Source organism: Gopherus flavomarginatus, chromosome 1, assembly GCF_025201925.1.
Source record: "Gopherus flavomarginatus isolate rGopFla2 chromosome 1, rGopFla2.mat.asm, whole genome shotgun sequence".
In the NCBI taxonomy this organism is placed as follows: Eukaryota; Metazoa; Chordata; order Testudines; family Testudinidae; genus Gopherus; species Gopherus flavomarginatus.
In genome coordinates, this window is record NC_066617.1 from 41,269,288 (window position 1) to 41,287,563 (window position 18,276).

Consider the following 18,276-nt stretch of genomic DNA (forward strand, 5'->3'; position numbering starts at 1 on the left):
AATGGCCTGCTAAACCCAGGGTTTTGAGCTCAATACTTGAGGGAGCCATTCTGTGTGACAGTTGTTTTTATCCCTGATGCAAAGCCACCGCCTTTGTGGATTTTAATTCCCTGTAAGCCATGTCATCAGTCACCCCTCCCTCCATCAGAGCAGACAATCATTTCACACTTTTTTTCATCCCAGATGCCATAGCACTGGGATCATGGAGCCTGCTCAGATCACTGCTGCAATTATGAGCACTGTAAACACCATGCATGTTATCCTGGAGTATATGCAGAACCAGAACCTGCCAAAGCAAAACCAGTCAAGGAGGTGACGGCAGCATAGTGAGGAGAGTGATGAGGACATAGACATGGACACAGACTTCCCACAAAGTACGGGCCTCAGCAATGTGTACATCATGGTGTTAATGGAACAGGTTCATGCTGTGGAATGCCGATTCTGGGACCGGGAAACAAGCACAGACTGGTGGGACTGCATAGTGTTTCAGGTGTGGGATGATTCCCAGTGGCTGCAAAACCTTCGCATGCATAAGGGCACTTTCATGGAACTTTGTGACTTGCTTTCCCCTGCCCTGAAGCACCAGAATACCAAGATGAGAGCAGCCCTCACAGTTGAGAAGCAAGTGGTGATAGCCCTGTGGAAGCTTGCAATGCCAGACAGCTACCGGTCAGTCAGGCATCAATTTGGAGTGGACAAAACTACTGTGGGGGCTGCTGTGATCCAAGTAGCCAATGCATTCAAAGAGCTGCTGATATCAAGGGCAGTGACTCTGGGAAATGTGCAGGCCATAGTGGATGGCTTTGCTGAAATGGGATTCCCTAACTGTGGTGGGGCGATAGACGGAACCCATATCTCTATCTTGGCACCGGAGCTCCAAGCCAGTGAGTACATAAACCGAAAGGGGTACTTTTCAATGCTGCTGCAAGCGCTGGTGGATCACAAGGGACATTTCACCAACATCAACGTGGGATGGCTGAGAAAAGTACATGACACTCACGTCTTCAGGAACTCTGGTGTGTTTCAAAAGCTGCAGGAAGGGACTTTCTTCTGAGATGAGAAAATAACCATTGGCGATGCTGAAATGCCTATAGTTATCCTTGGGGACCCAGCCTACCCCTTAATGCCATGGCTCATGAAGCCATACACAGGAAGCCTGGACAGTAGTCAGGAGCTGTTCAGCTATAGGCTGAGCAAGTGCAGAATGGTGGTAGAATGTACATTTGGACGTTTAAAAGCACGCTGACACAGTTTACTGACTCGAATAAACCTCAGCGAAACCAATATTCCCATTGTTATTACTGCTTGCTGTGCACTCCACATATATGAGAGAGTAAGGGGGAGATGTTTATGGCGGGGTGGGAGGTTGAGGCAAATCACCTGGCCGCTGATTGCACGCAGCCAGATGCCAGGGCGGTTAGAAAAGTACAGGAGGGCACAGTGCATCAAAGAAGCTTTGAAAACCAGTTTCATGACTGGCCAGGCTATGGTGTGAAAGTTCTGTTTGTTTCTCCTTGATGAACCCTCCCCCACATTGGTTCACTTTACTTCCCTGTCAGTTAGCCGCCCTCCCCTCCCCCCTTCAATCACCTCTTGCAGAGGCAATAAAGTCATTGTTGCTTCACATTCATGCATTCTTCATTAATTCATCACACAAATAGGGAGATAACAGCCAAGATAGGTTGGGAGGGGTATGGGAGGAGGGAGGCACTGGGTGGGGTTGGGGAGGAGGGAAGGACAAGGCCACACTACACTTTAAAACTTAAAATCTTTAAAACTTATTGCAGGCCAGCCTTCTGTTGCTTGGGCAATCCTCTGGGGTGGGGTGGCTGGAGGCCCCCGCACCGCATTCTTGGGCGTCTGGGTGAGGAGGCTATGGAACTTGGGGAGGAGGGCTGTTGGTTGCACAGGGGTTGTAGCGGCGGTCTGTGCTCCTGCTGCCTTTCCTGCAGCTCAACCATATGCTGGAGCATGAGTTTGATCTTCCAGCAGCCTGAGCATCGACTCTTGCCTTCTGTCAGCAAGCTGACACCACCTATCATCTTCAGCCTGCCACCTCTCCTCACATTCATATTGTGCTTTCCTGAACTCTGACATTGTCTGCCTCCACGCATTCTGCTGTGCTCTGTCAGTATGGAAGGACAGCAGGAGCTCAAAACATTTCAACCCGAGTGCATTTTTTTGCCTTCTAATCTTTGCTAGCCTCTGTGAAGGAGAAACATTTGCAGCTGGTGGCGGAAAAGGGAGAGTGACAGTTTAAAAGACACATTTCAGAGAACAGTGGGTACACTCTTTCATGTTAAACCTTGCTGTTCACATTACACAGCACATATACTTTTGTTACAATGTTGCATTTTGTCTCTCTTATGTTGAGGGCCTGGCAGTTTGGTGTGAGAGATCACTCACTTCACCCCTGCCCCCACCACGTGGCTAACAGTGGGGAACATTTCTGTTCAAGCACAGTTAAGCAGGAACGGGCACCTCTAAATGTCCCCTTAATAAAAGCACCCTATTTCAACCAGGTGACAATGAATGATAAAACTCTCCTGAGGATAACACAGCGAGATAAAGAACTGATGTTGTTTGAATGCCAGCAAACACCGGGACCATACACTGCCATGCTTTGTTATGCAGTGATTCCTGACTACGTGCTACTGGCCTGGCATGGTAAAGTGTCATATCTTGGCAGACAGATTAAGGCCACCCTCAACAGAAACCTTTTGCAAAGGCTTTGGGAGTACATCCAGGAGAGCTTTATGGAAATGTCCCTGGAGGATTTCTGCTCCATCCCCATACACGTTAACAGACTTTTCCAGGGCAAATTAATCATTTAACATACTTGCTTTTAAACCATGTGTAATATTTACAAAGTTACACTCACCAGAGGTCCCTTCTCTGCCTCCAGGGTCCGGGAAAACGCCTTGGGTGAGTTTGGGGGTTACTGGCTCCAGGTCCAGGGTGAGAAACATATCTTGGCTGTTGGGGAAACTGGTTTCTCCGCTTCCTTGCTGTGAGCTATCTTCAATCTCTTCATTATTATCTTCCTTGTCCCCAAAACCTGCTTCCATGTTGCGTGATTCTCCATTGATGGAGTCAAAGAACCGAGTTGGGGTAGTGGTGGCTGCACCCCCTAGCATGGCACGCAGCTCATCATAGAAGCAGCATGTTCAGGGCTCTGATCCAAAGCGGCCGTTTGCCTCTGTTTTTTTGGTAGGCTTGCTTTAGCTCCTTAATTTTCACACAGCACTGCTTTGCGTCCCTGTTATGGCCTCTGTCTTTCATGCCCTTTGAGACTTTTTGTAACGTCTTGGCATTTTGTTTCTGGAACGGAGTTCAGCTAGCACAGATCCGTCTCCCCATACAGTGAGCATATCCTGTACCTCCCGTTCGGTCCATGCTGGAGCTCTTTTGTGATCCTGGGACTCCATCATGGTCACCTCTGCTGATGAGATCTGCACTCACCTGCAACTTACCACGCTGGCAAAACAGGAAATAAGATTCAAAAGTTTGCAGACCTTTTCCTGTCTACCTGGCCAGTGCATCTGAGTTGAGAGTGCTGTCCAGAGTGGTCACAATGGAGCACTCTAGGATAGCTTCTGGAGGCCAATATCATCGAATTGCATCCACACTACCCCAAATTCAACTCAGCAAGGCCGATTTCAGCACTAATCCCCTCGTCGGAGGTGGACTAAATAAATTGATTTAAAGTCGAAAAAAAGGGCTTTATCATGTGGACGGGTCCAGGCTTAAATTGAGGTGATGCTGCTAAATTTGACCTAAAATTGTAGTGTAGACCAGGCCTCAGAGATAGATTGTAAAAGAAAAGGGGACCAAGGACAGAGCCTTGTGGAACCTACACAGAAAGTTGGAGGGAGGATGAGAGGATTCCTGAAGAACACACTGAAAACAATTAGAGGTAGGAGGAGGACCAAGAGAAGACAGTCATGGAAGACAAGAGAAGACAATATTTGAGAAAGAAGTGTGGTAGATAATGTCAAATGGGACTGATGGACCAAAGGGCATGAAGATGTAGTATTGGTTCTGAGCTTTAGCTAGGAAGAGGTCATTAGAGATTTTAGCAGGAATGGTTTCAGTGGTGTGAAAGAGGCATAAGCTGGATTGGAACAGGGTCTAGGATGCAGCTGAAGTAGAGGAACTCCAGACAGTGACTGTAGATAGCACATTCAACGAATTTAGAGGCAAAAGGGAGATGGGTAGTTGGAGAGGCAAATGGGGTTAAGAGGTTTTTTTAAAGATGGGAAAGACTTAAGTATGCCTGTATTGTCAGGAAAAAGAGTTAAATGTGGGGGAGAGGGATTAAGGAAAAGAGTGGGGATGAGAGTAGGTGTGGACATCAGATGACGGGATGGGGTCACTGGGGCAAGTGAAGAGTTAGAGGAAAAGTGCAGACAAACTCTGCTGGGAGAAAGAGCCAAGAATTGCAGGATGTAATGGTATGTGTGCAGTTTCATTTCATAAATTTTGAGTTTTCTTCCTTGCAGGTTACAAAGCTTTTGAAGAATTACAGATCACATTCTACATTGCTTGCGTTGCCATCTAAACTATTTTATCATAAAGAGCTGGAAGTTTGTGCAGACACTTCAGTAGTAACTTCTTTGTTGGGTTGGGAAAAATTACCAAGGAAGGGGTTTCCACTAATTTTTCATGGCATGAGGGTATGTAAAATATTCTTACTAAAATGAGGTTGGGGTATTAAGAGAGATTTGATGGGTGGGAGACTCTTCTCTAGTAACATAAATGTCATATGCTTGGAAGTGCAGTAATTGGAGAAGGACTTGTTTGTTTTTCCTCAGTCTAATTCTAGACCATGTAGATACATTTAATCAAATTAGCCAACATTACTGTATAATTTGACTCCTTTCCAAACCAACTCCTAAGTATTAAGAAGATAATCAGCAGGTATTCATCACTAAATTTGCAGCAACTCTCAATATCTGATCTTTAATTTCTTCTCTCCTAATGCAGGGCACTGAAACACGTGAAGGACACAACCCCTCTTGGTTTAATCCTACAGAAGCAGTTCAAGTAATGCGTTATTGTTGCCTTCTTGCGAAACACATTAACAATGCAGTGTCAGTGACTGATATTGGGGTGATTACACCATATCGTAAACAGGTCTGATTCAGATGCTTATAAATAAGTTTCTGTATTTAATCTCATATTTTTGATTCACTGCTAGTGCTGTTTATTGCAAGAAAATATTGCTAACTTCAGACTACTTTTCTAGCCACATGTATTGTACTATCAATCATATTTAATATTTCTATTAAACTATCAGATAAAAAGCTAGCAGTAATGAAGGACACATTCTGCTCCTCTCCTTCTCACTAAAGTCCCCAGATCCATCACAGTTGGTCTTCTGCCTACTTACAGAAGCAGTTGAGAAAATTGTGGCGAGACTGTATAGTAACTAAATTCACACCAAGAAATTTTGTAATGTTGAAATTCTTGAGCTATATTAACTGATGAAAAGGCCAAGAAGTGCAACTGATATTTTTTCAGTTTCAAATCAGTTCACAAGTTTAAAATGTTGAGATTCACTTTGTCCATAGACAACTAATCATACCTAAACTGTGTTATTGGGTACTTTACCTATTAGGTTGGCAACAGGTATGACACTTTCCCATGTTAACTTTGTACTTTATTTAAAAGCTCTTGTTAATCATTCCCAGTTAGAACATTTGCTCTCAACGCTGATGCAAACACTCTGAGAGGTATAAAATTTTGTACATTAGGTTCTATTTTTTTTACACTTTGTATAAAAGATATAGTTATTTCATCTAAAAACAAATTCCTTCAAATATTTTTTTATAGGTAGAAAAAATTAAGTTTCTTCTGCGAAATGTTGATTTGATGGATATTAAAGTTGGTTCTGTAGAGGAGTTTCAAGGGCAAGAGTACTTGGTGATCATCCTATCGACAGTATGTAAAAATGCAATTTTTTTTTATACAACAGTAATCACCATTTTAAAAGGCAATGTATTTTCATCTACCACTTATGTATCACAGCACCTAAGATACTACTTCATTTTCTAAGTACAGACAAATACTGTAATATGTCAGATATCATTTTGTAGTAGTTGGTAAATATTTACATTTATATTGTAACAATTATCTCTTCCATTTTAGTCAGCAGGTTTATTTTATATAAGGGTATGACTTTTACTTGAAATTTAGAGTACATTTAAACCTAAATCGAGGGATTGAATATTGTGTAGATTTAAGCTAGTAACTATACAGGAGAAAACTTTTTATCACTATGATAATGTACCTGTCTACAGCTATTTGATTTATATGAAAGTTAACATTCAGTTCACTTCTTAATGAGAGTCACTGCCTCATTTGATACCTTTTCTGGTAGTCTCTCCAAATGCACCAACACCAAACATGCATGGAGACTGAACTATCTTATCACCTCATAGATTTGTAGGTTTGGCAGAATTTGATTTTTTTTTATATAGTTTTGATGAATAATCTGTTTATTTTTAAGCATTTTTTTTAATTTTTATCAACTTTAAATTTGAGTTGCAGAAAATTGAGGGGATCAGACAATAAGTATTTAATGACCGTCTGTTTTGAGATTCAGAAAGTTAAAGCCTCGTAACCATTAAAACACAAATTTCAGTATCGTATGTCAAAATATACAAACTAGATAGCCTTAAAGCAAAGTCTGATTTCTCAAGCAGCATTTTTCTTTCTTTACCGATCTGTGAATTTCGATTATTGATGGAAATACTTTTTCACTGGTTTCTGTATGGTGAAATTGACATTTATCAACATTTGCAGATAAAAATCTAATGCTTCCAACCCATATTACATTACTTGTATTGTGATAGTACTTATCTCGATCTTAGCTCCATCACCATAGTATAAGTGCCTCACAGTCTTTAACATATTTATCCACACAACATACTTGTGAGGATACTGAGATACAGAGATAAGTAACTTGCCCTGAGTTACACAGAAAGTCTGGTAAAGCAGGTATTTGAACTTAGCTCTTGAGTTCCATGCTAGCACCCTAACCATGAGGTCCCATTGAGCTTGGGTGCATGTGCACGCATACACACAAGTGAAGACGGTCTCTGCCCCAGAGAGTTCCTAATCTAAATAAGCAGCAAAGAGTCCTGTTGCACCTTATAGACCAACAGACGTAATGGAGCGTGAGCTTTCATGGGTGAATACCCACTTTGTGCTCCAATATGTCTGTTAGTCTATAAGATGCCACAGGACTCTTTGCTGCTTTTACAGAGCCAGAATAACACGGCTACCCTTGGATATGACATACAGGGAGAGTAAAAGGGAACAGTGTGAAGTGTAATAAGTTGTGGTCCCAGAGTACCAGTTGGCCATAGAAGGTGGTTGCTCCATATTAGGTTTGAGGCATGTCTGGGCATCGCAAGAAAGCGTGCAATGCTATTCCATGTACAAATACTGTAGCTTAGTCTGTGGATCGATCAAGTAGAACTTCTCCTGAGCATTACCTACCTTCACCAATAAAATTAAATAATGTACTAAGATGGCGCCCTTCATTAAGATGTGTACTACTAATTTCTCATTATGAATTAGGATTGACACCCCTGATCGCTGCTTCACTGGGACCACTTTACACACCATTCTCCTTGAGCAGTCTCATCTGGAGAACTTGCCTTGTGTAGAGATATCTAGAGTGGCAACATAGTTTATGGGGTGATGTACTTCTTGTATGCTTACTCTGATCCATCCTTATTACAGTAGGGAAGAAAACAAATTATGACTACAGTATATTTTGGTGAGTTTCCTTCTCACTTATTGACTGTTGCTTTGTTTGTTTATTAATTTTAGGTACGATCAAATGAGGGCTCATTTGATGATGATAGATACTACTTGGGATTCCTCTCTAATGCAAAACGATTTAATGTGGCAATTACCAGACCAAAGGCTTTGCTTATTGTGGTGGGAAATCCTCATGTTCTTGTAAAAGTAAGGTGGTAGTGTTTTTGGTTTTCTCCTGTTTTAAAAAACCAGAAGTGTGTGCAGTAATTGTAATGTAGTTCGGGGCTATGAATTGTTTTGAGTTTTTGTTTACTTGGTGTGAAAAACAATGTCTCTTCATTCTCCTTTATATGAAACTTTTCAAAACAGCATTGAACACTGCTTTCTTCTTCTTCTTCGAGTGATTGCTCATGTGTATTCCACAATAGGTGTGTGTGCTTGCCAAGTCCACTGGTGCCGGAAGTTTTTCCCCAAACAGTACTGTAGGCGGGAGCGCCCCTCCCGCCCGCAACCCCTGGAGTGGCACCTGCCTGGTGCGGTATAAGGGGAGGTGTGCGCTCCCCCCCCCCCCCACCCTTAGTTCCTTCTTGCCGACAGTGAAGGTGCGTTGGAACTGCTCAGCTCCAGCTTTGCTGCAGCTTGTCCACAGAACCGTTCGTTCGTTCATTAATACCTGTAGTCAGTTGGCTTTTTTCAGTTAATGTAGTTAGTTAGTGAGCCTGGGCCGGGGCATGCCCTGCGCCCCAGGATTTAAGTCGTGTGGCTCTTATAGGCATTCTATCCCAAAGAGTGATCCGCACACGGACTGTCTGCACTGCTTGGGAGAAACCCATGTCAGCGAAAGGTGCAAGATCTGCAAGTCGTTTAAGCCCCGGACCAAAAAAGAAAGGGGCATTAGGCTCCAGGTCATCCTGATGGATTCGGCGCTGGCCCCAACCCCGGCACACTGCTCCGAACGGGTATCTGGCACCGTGGCGTCGGTACGCGGAGACCCTCTGGTACCATCCACCAGGTGGCACCACTCCCCTTCCACAGGGCACGCCAAGAGGACTGGAAAGACTCGCTCTTCACAATGGCACCGAGGGAAGTTTGGGACAGAAGCTAGGCCCATGTCAGGTAGTCTTTGATGCCCACCAGGCCCTAGGTCTCCGACACAAGTTGAGTGGAGTAGCCCGGCCCCTTCGGAACAGGCCTCTCCGGATGTCTGGATGCCATCTATGCCCGAAGCCCTCTAGGTGGCCAGGGACGTCATGTCCATGCTGATGCCTGGAGCTCTGCCGATGTCAACCCTGTACTCCAGGGGCAAGCTGCCACTGGGATCACTGCAGTCGCCGCTGGCCCAGTACTGGTCTCCATCGAGGGAACATTCCCAACACCACTCACCGCCCAGCAGCCATTCAGGGCTCAGTCCATGTGGCTCGCCCTTGATGCCGGCCAGACTGTCTGGATGAGTACCATCCAACCGGACTCCCTGCACCGCTCATCTTCGCAGAGCGTCTGCCACGGTCCCGTTGGTATTCGTCAATGCCGTTCCCACTCAAACTCCCGCTCCGAGTCTCCGACAAGGCACCGTAGCCCTGGACATCAATCGCCAGTGTCTCGCTGTTGCAGGTCTGCCCTGTCGAGGCCGTTCACGGAGCAGCTACTACTGTCAGTGCTGTTGCTCCACCTCGAGATCGCAGTCCCGTGACCAATGTAGACCCCAGCACCGCCGCTACTCCCAGTCCAGAGGCAGCAGCGAGTCACTCGTCAGCCCGGCCTCTGCTCACAGTCGCCCATCTACAGGCTAGGCTAGCCAGCCTGAACAGCTGGCCCTGCTGGTGCCTCAGCAAGTGCAGTAGCACTGAGTGTTGTGGCCGTCCCAGTGGTACCAATGAGCACCATGGCCACCGGCACAGCCTCCAGTGGGGACACGCTTGGTGGCCGGAGCGTCAGAAGCACTGTCGGCTTCCATCCCTAGACTGCCAAGAAAGGAGTTGGTGAGACCCATGTCCTTGGCACCATGCCAAGAGTCTGACCAGGTGATGGATCCTCCAGTGCCAGCCAACACCCAAAGCACCACACTGGCCTCCTTGGCCTGTCCGGAGGAGCTGATTGCGGCCCTGCCCCCTTCCATCCCACAGGACGATGACCAGGCCCAGCAAGACCTCTTAAAAAAGGTGACAGCGAACCTCCACCTCCAGGCGGAGGAGATGAAGGAGCCCTCGGACTCCCTGTTCAATGTGCTGTCCCCTTCGGCACTGGGCAGGGTGGCCTTGCTGCTCCATGAAGGGGTGGCAAGAATTTCAAATGCCCTGTGGCAAACACCAGCCTTGTTTGCTCTCATCTCTAAGAAGCAGAATGCAAGTACTTTGTACCCACTAAGGGGCACGAGTATTTGTATACCCACTTGGCGCCCAACTCCTTGGTGGTCGAGTCGGTCAACTGCAGGGAACAACATGCAACCAGCCCCAACCCCTAAAAACAAAGACTCTGAGGCTGGATACTTTTGGGAGAAAAGTTTTTGTTGTCAAGCTTCCAGCTTAGAGTGGCAAACCATCAGGCTCTGCTGGGTTGCTACAAGTTTAATCTCTGGGGATCCCTCCCCAAGAGCACGATAGAAAGAAGTTCAAGGCGCTTGTGGAGGAAGAGGCAGCAGCCGCGAGAGCATCCCTGCAGGTCACTTCGGATGCAGCGGACACGGCCACATGGTCCATGGCCTCGGCGGTGTCCAAGAGACGGGCATCCTGGCTCCTGCTCTCTGGGCTATCCAGCAAAGCGCTATTGTCAATGCAGGATCTCCCTTTCAATGGGAAGGCTCTGTTTGCTGAAGAAACAGACACAAGGCTGCATGGCATAAAAGACTTCCACATGACCCTCCAGACCTTGGGTCTCTACATCCCTGCTCCGGCAAAACTCAAGTTGAAGCCACAGCAGACTCCCACCCAGGCCACCCTCCTGAAGTACAACGCTGCCCATAAGAAGCAGTGGGACTATAGAAAACGCCCGCAAAGGCAGTCTCAGCCTATCCCCCAGCCTGGGTCCTCTGAGGGCAAGCAGGCAGGTAAGAGGTGGTTTTGATGGGACACTTGGGGGTACCCCGCCAGTTGTCAGCAGGGATCCACCCCCAGTAAAGCTCCCTTTTTCCAATCAGTTGTGTGCTTTCCTCCTGGAATGGTCGCGGCTCACCTCAGACCATTGGGTCCTCAACACCATCTCCTGGGGTTGCACCCTTCAGTTGACCTCCTTCCCACCCAATCCATCCCTCTTGGGGGACCCATCGCACGAGGCTCTGCTCAAGCAGGTGGTTGGGCGGCTCCTGGAACTAGGAGTGATAGAAGCAGTGCCCAAGAAGTTCCTGGGCAAGGGATATTACTCCCACTATTGCCTTATCTCAAAGGCCAAAGGGGGCTGAAGGCCATCATGGACCTGCAAGGCCTGAACTAGTACATGGTGAAACTCAAGTTCCGCATGGTTTCTCTGGCCTCCATCATCCCCTCCCTGAATCCTGGGGATTGGTACGCTGCCCTTGATGTACAGGACACGTACTTCCATATCCACATATTTGAAGGGCACAGGCACTTCCTCCATTTCCTGGTGGGACAGAATCATTACCAATTCACAGTCCTCCCATTTGGTCTGTCAGCTGCCCCCAGGGTCTTTACAAAGTGTATATCAGTGGTAGCAGCCTACCTCAGGCACCAGGGGGTCCAGATATTCCCCTATATGGACAACTGGCTATTCAAGGGCACCTCCCAATTGCAGATGAGGGATCGTGTAGCACTTCTCCTGTCCATGTGCACCGCCTTGGGCCTGTTGGTAAACAGCACCAAGTCCACATTAGTCGCGGTCCAATGCATAGAATTTATTGGGGTGGTGCTGGACGCAACATCGGCCAGGGTCTCTCCCCACAGACAGGTTCGAGACTCTGAAAGGGTTCATCGACTCAATTGCAATGTTCCTGGTAATGACAGCCAGGACTTGCCTACAACTGCTAGGTCACATGTTGGCGTGCACTTATGTGGTCCACCATGCCAGACTCAGGATGAGGCCCCTCCAGCTCTGGCTGGCCTCGCAGTTCTCCCAGGCCATGGACAGCATGGACAAAGTCCTCACAGTGCCTGAGCCAGTGATCACCTCGCTGCGGTGGTGGTCCACACCAAGCTTCAATAGGTCCCGGTCAGTGACAGGGCCCCATCGTTGGAGCTGGTGTCCGATGCATCGGACCTGGGCCAGAGAGCCCATGTGGGGAATTTTCAGACCCAAGGCCTGTGGTATCTGCAAGACCTGACCCTTCACATAAACATCAAGGAACTCAGGGCATGACTGGTGTGTATGGCCTTCCGTTCGCACCTGAAGGGCAAGGTCGTCATCAGGGTCCTCATGAACAACATGGCCTCAATGTTCTATATCAACAGGCAAGGCGGGGCCTAATCCTCTGCCATGAGTCCCTCAGTCTGTGGGACTTCTGTATAGCTCACAACATCCACCTAAAAGCCTTTCACCTGCCAGGCACCTGGAACACCTGGAAATGGCCCACCAGCTCTTCCGAAGGTGGGGAACTCCCCAGGTGAACCTATTCGTGACCCGTTAGAACTGACGATGCCCCTGGTTCTGCTCCGGGGGGACCTAGGGAAGAGCACTATCTCCAGTGCCTTTATCCTGTCCTGGTCAGGTCAGCTTCTCTACGCCTTTCCCCCATTCCCTCTGATGAGCAGGGTCCTGGAGAAAATAAAGACGGACAAAGCCAGGGTCCTCCTCATTGCCCCAGCATGGCGCACACAGCACTGGTACGGGACCCTCTTGGGCCTGGCGGTGGCTCCACCATGGCCCTTGCCGCTGTGCCCGGACCTGCTCTCTCAGGATCAGGGCCGCCTCCTGCACCCCAGCCTGGCAGCTTTTCACCTCACAGTGTGACTGCTCAGTGGCTCGGTGGTGAGGAAAGGACATATTCAAAACAGGTTCAGCATGTCTCCTCAAAAGTAGACGGCCCTCCACTCGCTGCTCCTACATGGCGAAGTGGTCTCATTTTTCTAGGTGGGTGGCGGAACAAAGTGTGTCCTCAATGGCCGCCCTGATATAGCTTATCCTTGATTACCTCCTCCACCTGAGGGCCCAGGGCCTGGCGCTCTCATCATTCAGGGTACACATGACGGCCATATCGGCCTTCCATTCCCCGGTGCAAGGACACACTGTGTTCTCCCATGCTCTGACTGGCCAGTTCCTTAAGGGTTTGGACCGGCTTTACCCATATTCTAAGCCCCTGGTCCCACAATGAGACTTGAATCTGGTGCTGGCTTGTCATACGAGGCCCCCATTTGAACTGTTGGCCACATGTTCCTGGTCTCCCTTCTCGTGGAAGGTGGCCTTCCTGGTTGCTATCACGTCGGCCAGGTGGTTCCTGGCCTCTGAGCCGCCATATACAGTCTTTCGTAAAGACAAGGTCCAGCTCCACTCACACCCCAGATTCCTCCCAAAGATGGTCTCTGCCTACCACATGGGTCAGAGGACATTTTTCTACCAGTCCTCTGCCCCATGCCTCATGCGGCTAGTGAGGAATGCCATCTCCACACACTCAATGTGAGACGGGCTTTGGCTTTCTACCTCAAGCAGACAAAGCCGTTCAGAAAGTCCTAGCAACTGTTCATCACCTCAGCTGTGAGCACACAAGAGACCCGCCAATTTCCACTCCGAGGCTTTCCACCTGGATCACTTGGTGCATCCGCTCCTGTTATGAGCTGGCGGGTGTGCCCCCGCTGCCCATTGTGAGGGCGAACTCGACCCAGGTGCAAGCGTCGTTGGCTGCCTTCGTGGCCCAAATCCCTACACAGGACATTTTGTAGGGCCACCACGTGGTCTTTGGTTCACACGTTCACCTCGCACTACTCAATAGTCTCCCAAAGCAGGGATGACGCTGGGTTCAGCAGGGTGGTACTTCATCCCGAGAACTTGTGAACTCCTACCCACTTCCAGAAAGTATAGCTTGCAATCACCTATTGTGGAATACACATGAGCAATCACTCACAGTTACCTTTTTGTAACTGGTGTTCTTCGAGATGTGTTGCTCATGTGTATTCCACATCCCGCCCTCCTTCCCCTCTGCCAGAGTTGTCTGGCAAGAAGGAAGTGAGGGTGGGGGGAGCACGCAGCTCCCCTTATACTGCACCAGGCAGGCGCCACTCCAGGGGCCACGGGGGGCTCTCCCCCCCCATGGGTACTGCTAGGGGAAAAACTTCCGCCGCCAGTGCATATGGTGAGTACACACACCTACTGTGGAATAGACATGAGCAACACATCTCGAACACCAGTTATGAGAAGGTAACTGTCTTTTTTTAGTGTAGTTCTGCTTGGAAAAGTGATTAAAATGGCACATTCTAACCTAACATACCTATCTCTATGCATAGCTGGCACCTTCTCTTGACTTTAGTGACATGTCACTAAAAGTCAAGTCTTTTTTTTTTTTTTTTACTCATGTTAGCTGCATTATCTCTGCAGTGCTAGGTTTGTGAGCTGGATTCTCTTAGCATATATATTAGTAGATTTCATAATTGTTTAAATTGCGGAGCCAAATTCTGCTCTCATGTGCAGAAGCTCCATTGGATGTTGCTTTCAATGGGGTTGCACAGATGTAAAATAAAGTCAGAATTTGGACTGTATGGTCTACTGATGGTGGTGATGCACAAATGTGAAAGAATCTGGCCTGATTTTCAGATCCCAAAGGGAGTTCGGAGGATGGGCAGTTGGGGGTGGGGGGAGTTTTACTTATAAATTTCACCTAGAAACCAAGATGGCATACTGTTTCTAGTTTCCTGTATTTTTTTTTTCAGTGCACAGCCATCTCCTTTATTTAAATTTGTATCCCTATCTGTGACTAAAGGGACAGTTGGAGAAAGGAATTTATATGCAATATTTTTGACTTCTCAGCTTGTGGCTTCAGTTGCGCTGGGACTTTGTGCATGTTAGTACTACAGCTATTGACTTCCATGCCCTAAGAAATAATATGGGCATTGCCATCCACAATGTCAGAATACTTTCAGATATCATTTACAAGTCTTTAGAATATTTAGCTTTTTGTCCATGTCCTAAGAGTAAGCAAATACGTAGAAGTAGGACAGTCAGAATTGTCCTTTGTCAATAAAATGGCTTAGACTATCTTCCCTACCATATAGGGACACTCTCTAGGTTTGTTTAGATTAGGATGACCAAACAGCAAATGTGAAAAATCGGGACAGAGGCAGGGGGTAATAGGAGCCATAAGAAAAAAAACTCAAAATCAGGACTGTCCCTATAAAATTGGGGCATCTGGTCACCCTAGTTTAGATGGAGAAAATCAGTGTGAAGCATCATTCTTTAAGTTACCGTCCTCCACCTTACCTGGAAATGAAAGTGTTTTAGTCCCTCCTCTGATCTTGGTCAATATAAATTTATAATTTAGAAATCCAATCTTCCCAAAAGAAGCCCTAAGAGTCCTTGGATTATTTTGGGAATACCAAGCCTAAAGGGAATCTAACAAGGTATTAACAATCAAACTAAACAAATCAACCTAAACATCATGATTGTTACCTGAAAAATACTGCTTTGTAAATCCAAGTTGACCAAGGTGAGAGGATGGAGCAAAACACTTTCATTTCCAGGTAAGGAAATGTGGGGGACTACAGCTAACAAGCATTCTGTGTATTTAGAATCACCACCTGCCTGTGTGTATTGGCTTTATCATTTATAATGGATCAAACAGATAAGGTTACTGTGCCTTTCCAGAGTGCAGGGTTTCAGAAACGTCTCATACTTTTAGGAGCACATACTAATCTATCTGTAGAGAATGTAAATTCCAGCTAAATGCAGCAACATTATTTAATTACCTTTTTTGTTAACCAGTCTACAGGTTCTATTTTTTGACAAATACTTTATTCAAATAAATTTAGGTCTCCTGTACTCTTGTATCACCTGTTAATACTCTCTTAAATACACAAATGAATTCAAAATGTGCTACTGTGTTTAAACTTGCATTTTGTTTTGTTTTTGGTAGGATCCCTGTTTCAGTGCTCTTTTGGAATACAGCCTAGCAAATGGAGTTTATGTAGGTTGTGATTTGCCTTCTGAATTGAAATCTCTGCAACAGTGAGTGCCTGCCTTTCCAGTATGGTTAAGTGTGGGGGCAACTTATTGTGTGTTTTTTCTAAACAGATACAGTCTCTAATAAGGGTCTGACAAATACAGTAACATCTGTTTCCATTTAGCTTTCAAAAGGGTTGGTTACTGAGATATGATTAAGGATGTGAAACCAAGTGTTTCTTTTCCCATAGGTGTTAATTACCAAATTCTAGGTTATATAGACTATTGTAACTTATCAAAATTGTGCACATGTATTTGGGGGACTAGATTTTTTTGTTGTTGTTGTTGTTGTTAAAGTTTTTCTTCCAAGTCATTAAGCATGGCCTTTAGAGACCTACAAAGAGTAAAAAGTACATCCAAAAATTGTAAGTGAACCAAGAACATTATATTCCAATGAGTGCCTAAAAAGCTCCTAAATAGAGCTTTGTGTATCAAAACGAATGGGCTGACTGCTTGTTGAGCATTTACACCAATAACCTGAAAATCTATTTCTAAGATTATAGCAACTTAACTAAGGGAGAACAGTTTTTAGAGAATGATTTAAGCTAATTGAGCCCTTTTAAGCAAGATACTAGATTTACTACACAGGAATTAACTTTTTATCTAAACCAGCACTTTCATATTCACAGAAGGGTGGTTGGATCTACTTCACCATTTGTAATTATTTTTCCCCTCACTTTTTTTAATCCATAGATACGACTAGCTTCCAGTGCTCGGGGCATGACCAGAAGACTTTTCCATCTGAAAGTGAATGTGTGATAAGCATTGAATTCAAAACAAGCTCAGGACCTCTGGTTTCAGCATTGTTTTCTAAGTAGTTTGTATTCCTAAACTTAAGGGGATTTTTTTAATTTAACTAAAAACAACTTTAAGTTCAAAATCCTATATGTCAAGGTAAAGTTGCTATACCAACTTAAGTCTTAACTGTTGTACCAAAACAGTATAAATACCTAAAGTTTATGCATACTGTAATGTACCATTACCCTTTTGGCTTCTCAAAATAGAAGCTAAAAAGAACCAGGAACTAATGTTGAATTTTTCCCATCTTCTGTTTAATTTTGTATCTGTAATATTCTACGATTTTGTAATGTCTCTTATTCATTGCCCTGCAAATCCTTTGAGTTCATATAGTACCAGTTTCTGTTCAGACCCAGGCAAGTATTTCAATCCAGGCTTCTGACAGAGCTTTATAGCAAAATAATAGTTTTTGCAGTGTTTCAAGCATTTCTGTTTCTTCTTCTTCCCCTCTCTTTAGTCTTTGGCATTTTTCTCTGAAGAAAGCTACTGTTTCCAAAAAGCGTTTTTCCTTGCTCTGACTTGTTGTAGCTTCTGAGGGTGACTTAGCCTCTTAGGGCTGAACTGCCACAAAAACCTATAATAGAGCTACCGTATTTATGAAACTCATAGCTTGTGCTGCATTTGAGCTTTGTCCAGGTTCTTTTATTAGCGAGAGAGAGGAAGTAGTGACAAGGCATTACATTTGAGGCAACGTCTAACCTTTTTTTTTAATGCAGCCAATAATCTCATGCAAGCAGATAACCTAGATGGTTTCTAGTGCACTTTCACAGAAAGGATCAACTTAATGATTTGGGACTAGGAAATTAGAATTTAGTTTGGAAGATGTCATCTAAAGATTACAAGGGTTACTTAGAGTTAAAAATCGCACACTCTACAGTAGAGGTGGAAAAACACTGCAGCAGTTACTCCAACAAACTAACTTTAATTTTTTGTTTTGGAAAAAGTGTTCAGCAAATCCATCTCTATGAGAATGGCCCGCATTAAGTATTCTCTTTACATGAAAAAATATGATAACATACATATGGCTTATTTTCCTGTATAAATGAGATAAAGGATGTTTAGAAATTTACTGACTAATGTTTAAATAATAAAGCATAGTGTACAAAAATAACCTCAACTGTAGTGATCTAAGGATTTTTATGAAAACTTGGTGCATCTGTTTGAAGATTAAGAAATACTGCAAGCAACAATATGATCAAGCCTGGACTGCCTACAGTTTCATTTATTGGGTTTCTTACTGCCTATATATGCCTTAAGCAAATGTTTTTATTAAAGGTATTCCCATAATAATGAGTAGAAGGCTTATAGTCACTTTAGTGTTTTCTTTTAATTTTTTTTGAACTACCAAAATTTGTGGGTTGTTTTATTTTTGTTTCCCAGCAAATGACTGACAGTCTTTCTACAATAGCTCTGATCAGTGTTTCGTGAAGTCTGATAGCCTTTTACAAGGTAGTGACCTATATGTCATGCTTTTCAAAAATCTGAAATTCATATGAGTAAAGCCACAAGGGACAACTTATCTGTCTGCCTGATGATCTGCATAAAGTTGGACACAGAATTTCACCTCTAATTCCTGCATCCATCCCAGTAACTCTTGGCTGAACTAGAGCATGG

General features: G+C 45.2%; 1 protein-coding gene across 1 annotated transcript in view; it reads left to right on the forward strand.

The window, feature by feature from the left end:
• The window catches only part of MOV10L1 (Mov10 like RISC complex RNA helicase 1), an 88,315-nt gene extending 71,595 nt beyond the window's left edge, over positions 1–16,720 (forward strand). Inside the window, exons 22-27 of the mRNA XM_050936110.1 lie at positions 4,503–4,676; positions 4,987–5,136; positions 5,836–5,943; positions 7,843–7,980; positions 15,779–15,870; positions 16,558–16,720. Of these exons, the coding sequence (XP_050792067.1) occupies positions 4,503–4,676; positions 4,987–5,136; positions 5,836–5,943; positions 7,843–7,980; positions 15,779–15,870; positions 16,558–16,567 (672 nt within the window). The 3' untranslated portion in view covers positions 16,568–16,720. The remainder of the gene's footprint in view (positions 1–4,502; positions 4,677–4,986; positions 5,137–5,835; positions 5,944–7,842; positions 7,981–15,778; positions 15,871–16,557) is intronic.
• The last annotated feature ends 1,556 nt before the right edge of the window (positions 16,721–18,276 follow it).